Here is a 14,116-nt window from a genome sequence, read left to right on the forward strand (position 1 = left end):
GTTTTTTGTTTTTTTTTTTTTTATACAGATTAAAACGACACATAACATCGTTACCGGCAAACAGAGCCGGGCTAACGGCTCCTTACAGAGAGGTCTTAATCTGCTCATCAAACTCCCAGCGAGGAAAGGAATAAAATAAAAATTTTAAGGGCTGTCCTTGTTGAGCATCAGGTTTTCATCCAGAATGATATTATATATTATTATGTTTTATAAAAAGTCTCAGAAGTATGGTGTACAGTAACACCAGAGCCAAAGGAGGAAAAGTCACTGCAAAGTCACTTACAGTGTTTTAGTCTGATGTCTGCGACCTGTTTTGTTAGAGACCTGTAATTGTTTCCACGAGCCTTGAAGCATGACAGAGAGTTTCAGGTTAATATGGAGTGTTTACTCTCATATGCATCTACACCGTCGAACAGGCGCCCGTACGGCAGGGTGGATGCACAGTACGTGCCCTTAGCTGGCTGAAAAATTCATGAGTTTCACAGCCCTTTGCACACTGGATGTGCTCGGCCCGTGTTCCTGTTTAATGCGGCGGCTACGACTGCGGCAGGAGCGTGGCCAAAAATAGAAACGAGCTCCGGCTGCGGCTCTGCACAGACTTATTTGTATGCATATTACATGAACAGACGTGAATGTTATCTTATCGGCTCGTGAGCATGTCGTTCTTCACTTTTACAGATGAAATCACCAACAGCTTCCGCCGCTACGGGCACCTGGTGGTCGACTGGCCGCACAAAGCCGAGAGCAAGTCCTACTTCCCACCTAAAGGTAACGGCCCGTTTTCTCAGAGCACGATCTGTGTTTTCCCATCAGATCAAAGTCTACACCAATAAATATCTCCTCGGGCGCGTCGCCATCGAACAGTTTCACAAAGAGTCGGATTACCCAGAATTCAGGGCTCATGCTGTGGAAGCACAGAGGTGTCTGTTTTTCTGAGTGACCCCCCCGCCGCCGCCTCACAGGAAGACTCACATTGTGTATAATGATTCTATCACCAAACTCCGGCAGTTTGGACCTGAGAAGTGTTTTGTTTGAGCGAGCACCTGAGGAGTGTGAAACGTTTTCCACTCTTCTGAGCAGGCCTCTCGGGTGTCGTTTTTTAGGCAGGTGATCAGAGCGGCAGAGCCCTCCCTCCGGCCCGGGAGCCGCCGTGCGTCGTATTAGGCAGCTGTGATAGACGCTCTGGAAATAACTGACATTCCATAGGCAGCTGGTAATATGCTACATCTGGAGGACCTGCGAAAACCTCTGCCGGTCTCTCCTCCGCTCTCAATTTTCAACATCCCTTTTTATTTTTTTATTTTTTATTTTTCCAAGCTTGGGAGGATTATTTTGAAAAGGCCCAGCTCCACAAACATCCAAAGCCAAGAGGAAAAATGCAGCATCCTTTTAGGGGAATGAATGATCTTACGGTGGGTGGAGGACACCGCCATGTAAGGGGAGGAGACGTGGGACTAGGGATTTGTGTAGAATTCATCCCTCATTCTTATTTAACCCCTGCCTATCCTCCAAAACTCCTAAACTCCCAGGAAAAGTGCTAAAATATCCTGTTTTTATCGCTCTCTCCATATTAACTGGCGAGGGAGCTTGGACGGACGCCTGGTGACAGAGTTCTTAGCGCTAATAGCTGCAGGGTTGAGAGTGAGTGCATATCTGCATGTGTATGACAGCGTGTCCTCCTGTTGTGCGCACCGCGTAACGGATGATTTATAAATGTGGGATTCACATTCACCCCTCCTGTTATATGTCCTTCCAAGTTTGACCGAATGGAAGATGGCTGTCAGTTTCTGTCCTGCTGGCGGTGTGCGTCTGGATAGTTATGAAAGTGATTTGGTTTGGAGATGACTCATAATGTGGCTCAGTCCGACTTCAGGCACAGAGTAAGACTCATAAGATGACTGGAGGAAACAGGAACTAGCTGCGCTCTATTATTTCCTTAATGCGGTATCATCCGTCTGCACATTTTCAGCGTCTGCATCGTTTCCTTCAAGTCAATATGTCTTTAAACTTTCTCTGATTATACTTTTTTAATTTGTCCTTCCTGAGATTTGTCTTGAAATTAAACTGGAGGAAGTTGAAGTGAAGAACGGGCAGTGGCTGAAATCAATCTTGAGATGCTCCAATTTTTATTTTCTCACTGTAGATAAGACAACATGTTGTTAGCATGATATCAAAGTGAAGCAGAGAGAAAAAATAATGCACAGCTCCCAATGAACGTCTGCCGGATGTGTAAAGACAAAAGGCAGATTCCCATCATGCTCTGGGCACGATGCTGCAGTCGCTCACACCTTCGTCTGGTGCCCGAGTTGTTAGCAATAATGTTAAAATTTTAGGGAGCTACACGTAGAGAGGAGGAAGAGGAGGAGGAGGAGGAGGCTGCTGTCTGTTTGCTGGGAGCTATAAACTGCTCCAAATGCTGACGCTGAGTTGAAGGCTTCAGAAGGTTACAAGTGAAGTTTGCTTTTCGACGTCAGCCAGTCAGCGTCAGCATTTTGTGAAAATCATGTCAGGAGGCAAAACGCACAACGAAAACCGGATCTTTTCCGTTGAACTCCTGGAGTGTTTAGTATACACGGAGCTTTGGCTTTGCTTCTGTGTCTCTCTGGTGCTTTATTTCTTGGTCAGTCCTCTCACTGGGTCGGTTGCAGGCGGTGGAAAGATAAGCCAGGATTTAAATGTCACTGTTAAAGCCGCAGACAGTGACAGTTTATCACCCTCGTCATCATCGTGGATCTCAGTAAAGTCAGCAGGACTTCCAGCTGATGAGCTGATGGACCGACGAGTCGTTTAGGTCTCTAAAGAACTGAACTAACAGCTCAGTGTTCGCTTTTTGCTTTCTCTGACATGTTCTGTTGGATTTTCACACCATGAAGCTAAACCTTTTTAGAAATGAGATCATTTCTTCAGATATCAGCAGACTGATACTGATGTACAGAGAGCAGAGAGCTCCTGCAAGCAGCTGTTAGCTTAGCTTAGCTTTGCTCTGTCCAAAGTTAGATGATGCAGATTTTCGTGGGGAGTCAGTGAAACAGATTTTTGGTCCTCCAGGAAGCAGTTCCATACCGTTCTGTTTTTGGATTAAACTGCACAGAGTGTTGTGCTGAGCTTTCGGGTGCTGCTTGGCAGATTTCCTGACTTCTGGCAGTTTGTGAAGGTTTGTGAGACTCCAAACTCCTCCATTAATCCCCGTCTCCCATTTAGTCCAGTGAAGCGCGGCCTCGTGGTCTTTTTACGTAGCTGTTTGTGGTTAAATACTCACGATTAGTGAGTTAATGTCTGTGTTTTTACAGAAGCTGTCATCATGTTGCTGCTGAGGTAACTGTTTCTCCCCACCCCGCGTCGAATTGTTGGCCTCCGCTTCAGGAAACGCTCGGATGAGGTCACGGGTTCGCCGGTGCTGCCCAGCAGGCGCTCTGCCGCCGATCTGGGGTGGAAAATGCTGCGGATGTTGGTCTCTTGTTCCTCCCCAGGCGGCGCTGGGAGCTAAGCAGCAGAGTCCTATAAATCTGAGGCACGAGCCACTGCAGATCTGCGCTCTCCTCCCGCCGTGTAAACCTCTGCACTGCGCAAGGCTGATGGAAAAAGACAGACTGAATATCAGCAGCTTAGGGCCCTTCGGATCTGACAGTCTGCTTTAACGTCTGCCTGTTATGGTGACACCACCGGAGGCACTTCGGGGTGTTAAATCCTTTTAGTTTGAATTTAATCATTTCTATGGACGGACATCACGGAGGCGGCTGGTGTGATATCGAATGGAGGTCATGGAGACAAAAATTCGTCTCACTGAAGCATTGCATCACTTTAGGAACTTTTTCGCAGCAGCAGCTCTGTGTCTCCTCCTGCCCCCCCCCCATCACTAAACTAGAAGGGAGCTGTTCATGGGGCGAGGGGGTCCACGCCACATGATTCCTCCCAATGACAAACCCTCTTTATGTAACCCAGCAGCTGAGCGACGGGGGTCTCATGTCAGGTGATGACGGAGCACAGAATGCTCTTTATGTTCAGTTAGTTAGTTCTCTGTCTGAGATTAGTTGATCGCTCCGAGCAGCTGATTGTGGTTCGTTTTGCACTGATTGGTTTGTGATTGATCAGCTTAATTAGCAATAACCTCTGTGGTTCCTTAAAGCCATTTTAACTGCGGAGGCTAATGTGTTAGCGGAGGGCTCAATGTAGGGTCACATGGCGTCCACGTTTCCTCTCGCTTCTTCGTACCCAGCGGCCTTTTTTGGCATGACAGCTTCTCTGTTTGCTGAATTGTCCTGTTCATGTTTATATTATTTTACATATTTCTGTTCATGCTCCTGTTTCTGTGCTTTTGTGTATGTTTCATTTATCCTTCAATTTAATTTTAGTTGGCTTTCTTGTGTCTCTGATTAATCATTTGGTTTTGAATATAGTGAAAACCTTTTACACCTCCACGACCAAAGATCCTCCGTTTAGAAAAGGATCTGGATCAGTTTTCTTACACACGAGCATCGCTGTGTTTTGGCCCTGCAGCTTCAGATGACACATGTGGATTGGGAGGATTGTTTGTACACATAGACACGACTGCTCTGAGCCAAACCGTCATTGTGATGTCACACACGCTTCACACGCATTCTGACAGAAGTGTTGCAGGGCAGCAGCACACACACCTGCCTTTATCTGTTCCACCTCTGATGTTCGCTGCCTTCTCTTTCTTGCTGTGCTTTTATTCAGCCTCGCTCTTATCGCCGCTACAGCAGCACACACACACACACACACACACACACACACCACCCCCTCCCTGCCCTGAAACACACACTCAGACATACCACAGTTCACTGCTTCTGTCGAGTCAGGCCTTTTCTTTTTCTCCTCCTTTCCCTTCATCTCATCTGCAGCAGCTCCACTCAGGAATGTTAAAATCATGACAGTTGCACATTCCTTCCGTATGCCTTTTTCACTGTGCATTTGTTGACATATGCATTTGTATGTGTGTGTGTGTGTGTGTGCATGGTCGACACTGAGAGATGGTCTGTAAACGCCGGCGTCTCAGGCGACACCGGAGCACATGGCCTTTGTTGTCATCTCAAGAGACACTACAATCGGAGTAATTGCAAGTTGGAGACAGAGTTTACTCCTGTAGAAGCAATTTGTGTGTGTGTGTGTGTGTGTGTGTGTGTGCGTACACTTGTTCATACCTACCAATCCCTCTTGCTCTGCTCAGACAGCAGCTCATATTCCCCTGACTCATGGGTGCCACAGGTGGCTCTGGGCTTCTGCTAACATAATCAGAGCGCTGCGCTAATAATTTACGAGCCATGTGCCGTTCCACAGCGTCGCAGACATTTTCACTCTGATCTCACAAAGTGGATTTGCCCTCCCAACTGTTTTTCTGTCTCCTCTCAGCGTGCCGTGTTCATTGTATTTGCCTCCTAACCGTCGCTCTCCGACCCCCGGAGCCGCCCATGATGGATGAACCCGGTCTGAACCGACTCCGTCTATCCCAAAACGGCTTAATAACGCTGACCTTGGATGAGGTCCCTGCTCCAGATGTTAAATAATTCAACAGTACAGAGTGACTGTCTGAATAACTCTTTCTTTCTGCCCCGAGACATCACCAAACGCTCTCCACCTGATCCACCTTTCAGGGGAGATCTGCGGTGCGTTAGGCTGATCAATTTTGCATGGTTCCTGCAGGAGTGCGGCGCTCTCAGCCATTTAATCCGAGGCAGCGACGAGCAGCAAGCTGTCTCGTGGAGGCAGGGGAGGCAAATGAGGGCAGGAAAAGAACAGGCCACAAGGTCATTTGCCCGGGTGGAGACAAAGTTGTGTGAGAATATAAATAATGAGGGGAAAAAGTGTGCGGCTCCGTCATGGGATTGTGACTCGTAGTTTCTTCTTCTCTTTTTTTAAAGGTCAGTGTTTGCTCTTCTTTCCAGGCTACGCCTTCCTGCTGTTCCAGGAGGAAACTTCTGTCCAGGCCTTGATTGACGCCTGCATCGAGGAGGACGGCAAGCTCTACCTGTGTGTGTCCAGTCCGACCATCAAGGACAAACCGGTGAGCGGCAGGAAGTCCCCCGTCTGTCCAAAGTTCGCTTCACCGTCACTCACGGGAAGTTTCACCGCTGCGTTTTCTTTCCCCACGCAGGTCCAGATCCGTCCGTGGAACCTGAGCGATAGCGACTTCGTCATGGACGGCTCCCAGCCGCTGGACCCCCGCAAGACCATCTTTGTGGGGGGGGTGCCGCGGCCCCTGCGTGCAGGTAACTGACCGCTCTTTCTTTTCAGACGACCCCCTCCTCCTCCTGAAAAAACCTCTAAATTGGATTCCCTCACACCGACTGGCAGGGAGCACGAGGCCGGGAGGCTGTAATGAAAAGTTCTCCCTGTGAGAAAGCAATCCTCCACTTGTGTTTCCAGGACGAGGGCCAAGTGGTCGTCATGTTAAGAATTCATGGTGTAATGGAAGGCTCCGTCTTTCTGATCTTGGGATAAACATTGCTGGCTCGTCTGCAATTTGACCCCCACCCCCGACTAATTATACCAGCAGATTGAGGCTGCCGCTCTGATGGGCGGAGCAGCAGCGCAGATTTTTACGGCATCAATCAGCAGAAGTTAAATGTTTTCTTGAGGACTGACCGCAGCACTTAACGTTAGAGGTGTACCGAAAACATTACCCCACTACTCATCACCCCCCCTTCCTCCCCTCAGTGGAGCTGGCTATGATCATGGACCGGCTGTACGGAGGCGTTTGCTACGCAGGAATCGACACTGACCCGGAGCTGAAATACCCGAAGGGAGCCGGGCGTGTGGCCTTCTCCAATCAGCAGAGCTACATCGCCGCCATCAGCGCTCGCTTCGTTCAGCTGCAACACAACGACATCGACAAAAGGGTGAGCGGGTTCATGCACTTTCCTCCACAGCCACTCCTCCGGCGGCAGGGCCGAGCTCCCGCCCCGACTTATCACAGCCCTCATTATATCCGGGTCTTTAGCCAAACGGCTCAGCGCAGCCTGCAATAACTGTGTAATCACTGAGTCCCGACAGATGTTTGGAGCTGCAGACACATGAGGCTGATTTAATTATAGTAGTTCCCTATACATGCTTCTCCACCGGGGCTGCTTATTTTAGGCGCGTCGGCCTGATTCCAGCGGGGCAGATCGTGACCGAGGGAGTCTGGTTGTCGGCCAGGAAGCCGAGTCTCTCTGGGGCAGGCCTCCATTATCAGGCCTGAGGAAAAAAACCATTCAAAACACCTCAGAGGTGCGAATACGGAAAAAGATTTGGTCATTTAAAGGTCAAATCAACTGAACGTGGTCAGCAGCGTTGATACATTTCCCTTTTCTCTCTCGCCGTGGCGTCCCCTGAGGTGAGGTATTCTCCCGCCCTTCCCCCCCAGCCGAGAAGGACGGCCTGCTGCCGCCGGAGGTTTTCATAAGCTTTCAATAGCCGATAACCTTTGCGGCCGCGCTATAACAAGGTTAGCGCCCGCCCCCTGCTCTCTCGTGCACTGAGGCGTCGCCATGGAGACTGAGCTCTCATTTCTCGGGCTGATTTCAGCGGAGAGCGGGAGGATGCTTCAGCTTTATTTCACAAATGAAATCAACGCCGGCACCGAAAAGAGGATAATAGCAAACTGAGGCACAAAGGACCTCCAGTTTTCTAAAAATAACTCTGAAGGTTTCAGTTCTGTCGGGCAAAATCTCCGAAAAGGTTCCTTTAGCTCAGAAACCTTTACAGCGGATGGCGACGGTTTGAGGCAGCAGCATGAAGAGAGTTTACTTTTCTAAACGTCGTCATGTTGACGTTAAAAACAGAAGCCACCAGTTCGGTTTCTAAGAATGAACTCGACCTTTAACCCTCCGGAGTCGACGATCAGATCACGAGACGATGATTTGTGTTTTGATTTGCTCCGAGCGGGGGGGCAGGTGTGCATTTCTTTCTGAATATTTGTCATCTTACAAAACGGGAAGAAGGTGGTTGTATCAAAAAAAAAAAGGCCAACAGGCGTTAGGGGAAACTGAAGCTCTGACTTCCTGTGGCTGTCCTTCCCAGGTGGAGGTGAAGCCGTACGTCCTGGACGACCAGATGTGCGACGAGTGCCAGGGGGCGCGCTGCGGGGGCAAGTTCGCCCCCTTCTTCTGTGCCAACGTCACCTGCCTGCAGTACTACTGCGAGTACTGCTGGGCCAGCATCCACTCGCGAGCCGGCCGGGAGTTCCACAAGCCGCTGGTGAAGGAGGGGGGCGACCGCCCTCGACACGTGTCCTTCCGCTGGAGCTGAGAGGGCCGGGGGTGGGGGGGTGGGGGGGACCAGCACGAGTCAGCCCTGCCCCGGTGAACCTGCACCTGACCCCTGGAAGCACCCTCCTGCAACCCCCACAGCCCGGGACAGAGCTGCAACCCTGCCCCACTGCCCAGCCCCTCCTGCCCCCCCAACCCCCCCCCCACCCTCCCAGTCAACCCCACTCCCCTCAAGCACCTCATGAAAAAAAAAAAAAAAGCAAAAAGGATCCATCGAATACACGGGACTCTGTTCATACCACGTGGCTCTGAACTCACTGTTCCCCTCCGATGAAGCTTTGTGGGGAAACGAAATGCGAAATCTATCAGCTTAGAATTTGCACTTTGGCACAAAAATCTCACGAAACACAGACACACACACACACACACACACACACACACACACACACACAGACACACACAGGATGGTATGTTAGACACCTGGCTACTTTCAGTTCCCCGTTCTGTTGACTGGGTGGTGTGGTACGTCCTGTTGGACCCCCACCCCCCCCTCACTGAGACAGAGGTGGGACCGTACAAATATTTAAAAAAAAGAAAAAGAAAAAAGTATATATTTTTTGTTTTGTACCTATCTATACATATATAGATAATTTAATTTTTATGTAAAAGGAGCATGCACTTATTTTCAAAAGCTGTAGTTATCTTGCCCCGAGTAAAAAAGAAAAGAATAAAAAATGATGATGATAATAATAATTACCAAAGGCAAAAGAAATTAAAGCAAAATAGGTGGCATAAGATGTAGCAAGACTTAACTATCCAGTAGTGCGGGCTCATATCGCCCAGAGTAAAAATAACACGACTATATTCGCTCTCAATTTTGACTCTGAAAATATTAATACCTCATACGCTCAATCAGATTAGTTTGCTTTCAATTTCTAGGTCTTTATTTTTATAATAACATTATTTTTTAGTGTTATGTAAATGTAATGCTGCAATAGCTTTGCTGCTAAATCCATGGTATAGACGGATACCATAAGTACTTTATTCAGGCTAGGGTGTAAAAGAATAATGTTTCAGATGGGAGAGCTGTCACTGGGGGGGGGTGCCCCCAGACGCTGATGGCCACCTTTGTGGGGGTCGGGGTGGGTCGCCCCAAACTGCATGTTTATTTCAGTCAGGTTGCTGCATGCAATACACTCTTCAGTATCGTGTCTACTCTTCGATTCTGCCCACGTTTTGCACAATAACACGAGAGACGCACGTGCGACTCGCACAGAACTGGACGGAGACAAACGGGAAAGATTTTCCCGCCAAAACCTCCTCGCCACGTGGCGATAGCGGCGGCCAGAGCAGACACTTCCTGCACAAAACAGGCGGTGAACACATCCAGACAACAGGGGATAAAAAAAAAAAAAAAAAAAACCACACAAAAAAAACAAACAATCTTAATAATCACCAATCAAATTAAATGTAGGATTACCATTTAAAACTGTCTATGATAGGTGAAGTACTTTTTTGCAGTGATTGTTGATATAATTGTGCAATTTTTTCTACCGTATGTAGTTTGGTCTGAGTATGCCTAGAACTGTGATTCGCTTTAACTGTCGTTCATGTCCGACATAGAAGTCCTGTGAAACTTCATAACTAGTGTATGCACACGTATATATGTTCTCTTGTACACACACACACACTCACACACACACGCACACACTCACACACACACACACACACTCACACACTCACACACACACACACACACACACGGACGGACGGCTGTCTTTCTTACGCACACGAACAGGCCTCCAAACACCTGGTGAGTCTGATCTGAAGAGAAGACGCAACAATGTGAGTTTAAACTGAGAACTGAGGTCTTTTTTGTTTTCTTTCTTTTTCTTTTCTTTAGTTTTTGCTTGTTTGTTTGTTTGTTTGTTTGTTTGTTCGCACCGTTGACAAAAAACAAGCAAACAAACAAACAATAACAGCGAAAAAACAAAGTAAAAATGCGCTCGTTTACGTCCCAGAATGCAACCAAAGAGCTCACATGTTCGACTTTCAGCAGAGCACCTGACAACACAGAGCACTCTGCCCCCCGCCCCCCTGCAGGGGTGGGCAGGGGGGCAGAGAGGGGTGGTGGTGGGGTAAAAAAGAAAATCATTGAAGCTACTGGAGACTTGAGGTTGAGAAACTGAGCTCTGCACATTGGGGGGGGCAACATCGTCAGACTGTGCAGATGTGCAAGCAGGGAGGGGGCTGGGGGGGGTTACCATATTTATCCAGATGTTTTTGTTTCCTGCAAAGCTTGAAGTAACGGACCTGCTTAAAAATGGTGGACATACATATAAACGTAAACACAAATCTATAAATATAAATATATATATTTAGTTTTTAATGTGCTCAGTTCAAAAAGGAAGGTGGGGGGGTCCATATAAACTGAAGTATTGGCTGCTGAAGACTCTAGTTAGGGTGTGGAGGTGGAGGGGGGGCAGGTTACACTAGTTTAGTGGATAATCTGAAGGGGGTCCTACATCGTTGCAAATTAATCTGTTGCCCCCCCCACGTCCACTTTTTCTTGTTTTGGTCTGTGAGTGTTGGCGCCCACAGCCCCCCCACCCCCCTTTTCCCTTTCTCATTTTAGTCGCAAACTGTTTTTTTTTTTTGTTTTGGGTTTTATTTTTGGGCTTTAGAATAGAAAAAAAAAAACAAAGAAAACCAATTGAAACAAAGCAGAAGATCCTTTTTTGTAACTGATAGTAAACAACAACAACAACAACAACAACAACACAACAAAGAAGTGAACCATGAGTAATAATAATAATACTTATCCCTACGAAAAGTGAATTCTGGGTGTTTTTGTGACGTTTCTTTCCCCACCCAGACAGGTTTTCTATGTTTGTTCCTTCTCTATGATAGATATTTGTTATGCACTACTCTTTGTATCTGAACAGTTTTCGACAGTCAGCAGTTCTTTTTGTTAAAAGACGTAAAAAAAAAGAGGACAAAGCGTGCTTTCTGACTGACCAGATCTTTTGCAATACCTCAATTTTGAAATATATTAGGAGAGAAACTGATATTTTCTAAGTAAGTTTATTCAGATGAAAAAATATATATTAATTTAATTCTTCAAGAGAAATGATTTAACAGATGATTGATTTTTTCTTTTTTAATTTTTATCATGCTTATTTCTTTTATTTTAAGAATTTATTTTTTTGAAAAAGACAACAACTGAAGGAGTTAGAGCTTTATAACTAATATAATGATGTAGTTAGTGAGAGTACAGTCTACTTTATTACAGCGGAGGCGAGGGTGAGTGTCCCATTGGTCAAATTGGACAAAAATAAAATCATGAGAAGAAATAAAAAAAACAAAAAAACTAAATATCAGGTGCTCAGAAAAAAACTGAACATATTTCCCACATTTTTTGTATATTTATAATCAATCATTTACTATGCTGACCAGAGTTGTGAAAGAGAATCTTCTGTTCATTATTTTTTTAAGAGAAGTTTTTTATGTTTCCTAAAAGTATGTGCTCCCTTGTTTTGTTTTGTTTCTGTTTTTTTTTTTTGTTTGTTTTTTGTTTTTTGTTTTTGTTTTGTAAAAAATAAAATGTAAAAAAAAAAAAAAAAAAAAAAAAAAAAAGCTACGTGAACCCTGATTTGTTAGCCTGACATTGCTGGGAGAAAAGAACAAGCAAACAAACAAAAAATAATAATAAAAATAAAAAAAAATCGAAAATAAATAAAAAACCCACACACATACACACAAGTTGTGAGAGTCGCTGAACGGCTGGAGGTAAAAAGAGATGAGAATGTTATTTTTAACACAAAAACGAAACACAAATAAACAGACACAAGCGTTTTCACCTGTAACTTGACCGAGAGCCCCGAAGGTGCATCAATTGACTGGTGGCCTTTTATTCACGCAAGACTTGAATTAGTCCCATTTTTTAAGGCTAACAACCTTTACTCTTTGTTGTAATGTGCAATACTGTTTGTACTGTTTGTAGAAAAGAAGAAAACAAGAAAAAAGAGGCATAAATCTTTATTGCAGAATTATTTTCATTGCGAGCATTGTGATTCACTAAAATCATTTTCTACTGTGTATTTACCTACTCTACCTGCTAGTACCTTCCAGTAGTAATGTAGCCTTTGTACTGAGAAAATTTTCATTATTTTTAGAAAGTTTTGCTAAAAAGAGAAATTGAAACATATTTACATATTTTCATTTTTATTTCATATTTTTTTCTTTACAGACTTATTTCTCAACCATTAATAGTTATTTCTGGGGGAGACTTTCATATCTGGTCAATGTCATTAATATTATTTTGTATTTTTACTTGGAATAAATTAATTTTATGATGCTAATTCTTTAAAAGTTTTTTTTGTTTTGTTTGTTCACTCTTTTTTTGTTGACGCTGAAAAAAAAAACACAACAACTTTGTAATATTGTTACAAAAGTGTGTCGATTGTTGAACTTGCTAAGCTTTATGTGTTAACTCGCTGATGTTGCTTTACATTAGTGTGGAAAAAAAAACTACTCACAAACAAACAGGTTGGTGGTTGGTGATGTTTCAGTGATTCGCGATGTAAACAAATGAATGGGCAATAAAATAAAAATGGCAGAAATGGAGCACACGTGCAGTACGTTGTGATGTAATTGTGGAAGATGGACAACAACAACAACACTGGATATTTGCATTTCTTCAGCTACTCCAACACAACATCTACCACTATGACAGTAACACAAACTCACTTTGTGGACAACAACAACACATTTACTAAACAAACGGCCATGTCACACACATCCTCCTCTTCCTCGTTGGTTCGGTCCCAGTGTGATTGTATTTAGGAGTGAATGTTAAATTAAGAGCAGAGCATGTTAATTATCCATAAAAAGGATTTTTTATATTCAACTTTGTTGTTTGTTTCTGCAGATGTTCCCTCTTCCTCATGTTTGTTTGTTTCCTGGACATAAATCAACATTAACTGCTGGTTAGCTTAGCATAAAGCAGAGGCTAACAGCTGACCTGGCTCTGCCCCCCAAAGGAACATTTAATGTATGTGCTTTTTTTTTTTTTTTGGGTTTGTTTGTTGTTTTCTTAAGTTTTTGTGGTCGAAATTCATCTAAATTTTAAAAAATTGAGCTTCAGGCTAGCTTTAGGCCTTATGCTAAGCTATGCTAACTGGCTAAGCTAAAGGTCAGGCTCAAGGTATGTTGGTGTGAATATTCTTGGGCAAATAAACATATCCTCCCCCCCCCAAAAAAAAACAAAAAAACAAAATACAACAAGTCCTTTAATTCAGTCTGAGGTCTCCACGTTTTTGACATCCTTCGTCAGAGAATGTTGTTTCTGACCTTTTCACCTGTCATCATGTCTCCCAGGTCTCTCACTTAAAAATTTTATTTTATTTTTTTACCTGAAATATAAAACAAAGTGTACATGCAAATGAAAAAGATGATGGTTTGGATGATGGCAACCATTTTATATATTCCTCTCTATAGATAAACGTATGTATTTCCTGTAACTAGACTTGAGTAGTAAACTGTATATTCACTTCTGCTTCAGGTCGCTCTCCGGGTCGGTCTTGTCATGTTGTGATCTCAAAACAGATGAAAAAAAAAAAAAAGAAAGATTGGTAATGTGCTTTTTCTTATTTTTTTTAACAAACATCCCACTACTTTTAAAATGTTTTTTTTTTTTTTTTTAAATGAAGGCGTCTGTGCGTTTGTTTTCTAGGTTTTTATTTCCGGACTTGAACGCTGGCTCTATCTCGGCGAGGCTTTTTTTCAGACTGTTGATTGGACCTCTGGTTGTCTGAAGTTTTTATTTTATTATGATTTTTGCAGTATAACTGTGATTTGAAAACATGGAGCTCGATGCTGCTAATGCTTACTACTGCTTCAGAGTTTGT

At 44.6% G+C, this 14,116-nt stretch overlaps 1 protein-coding gene across 15 annotated transcripts in view; it reads left to right on the plus strand.

Moving 5' to 3' along the window:
- The window catches only part of cpeb3 (cytoplasmic polyadenylation element binding protein 3), a 30,960-nt gene extending 21,301 nt beyond the window's left edge, over window positions 1-9,659 (plus strand). For 14 of the 15 annotated variants that reach the window (XM_029520831.1, XM_029520830.1, XM_029520821.1 and 11 more), the window contains 5 exons: window positions 679-768; window positions 5,904-6,022; window positions 6,113-6,227; window positions 6,676-6,857; window positions 8,020-9,659. In XM_029520831.1, coding sequence (XP_029376691.1) covers window positions 679-768; window positions 5,904-6,022; window positions 6,113-6,227; window positions 6,676-6,857; window positions 8,020-8,247 — 734 coding nt within the window. In that variant the 3' untranslated portion in view covers window positions 8,248-9,659. The remainder of the gene's footprint in view (window positions 1-678; window positions 769-5,903; window positions 6,023-6,112; window positions 6,228-6,675; window positions 6,858-8,019) is intronic. The other variant, XM_029520823.1, reaches the window with a different exon arrangement.
- Window positions 9,660-14,116: the final 4,457 nt, after the last annotated feature.

Source organism: Echeneis naucrates, chromosome 15, assembly GCF_900963305.1.
Source record: "Echeneis naucrates chromosome 15, fEcheNa1.1, whole genome shotgun sequence".
In the NCBI taxonomy this organism is placed as follows: Eukaryota; Metazoa; Chordata; class Actinopteri; order Carangiformes; family Echeneidae; genus Echeneis; species Echeneis naucrates.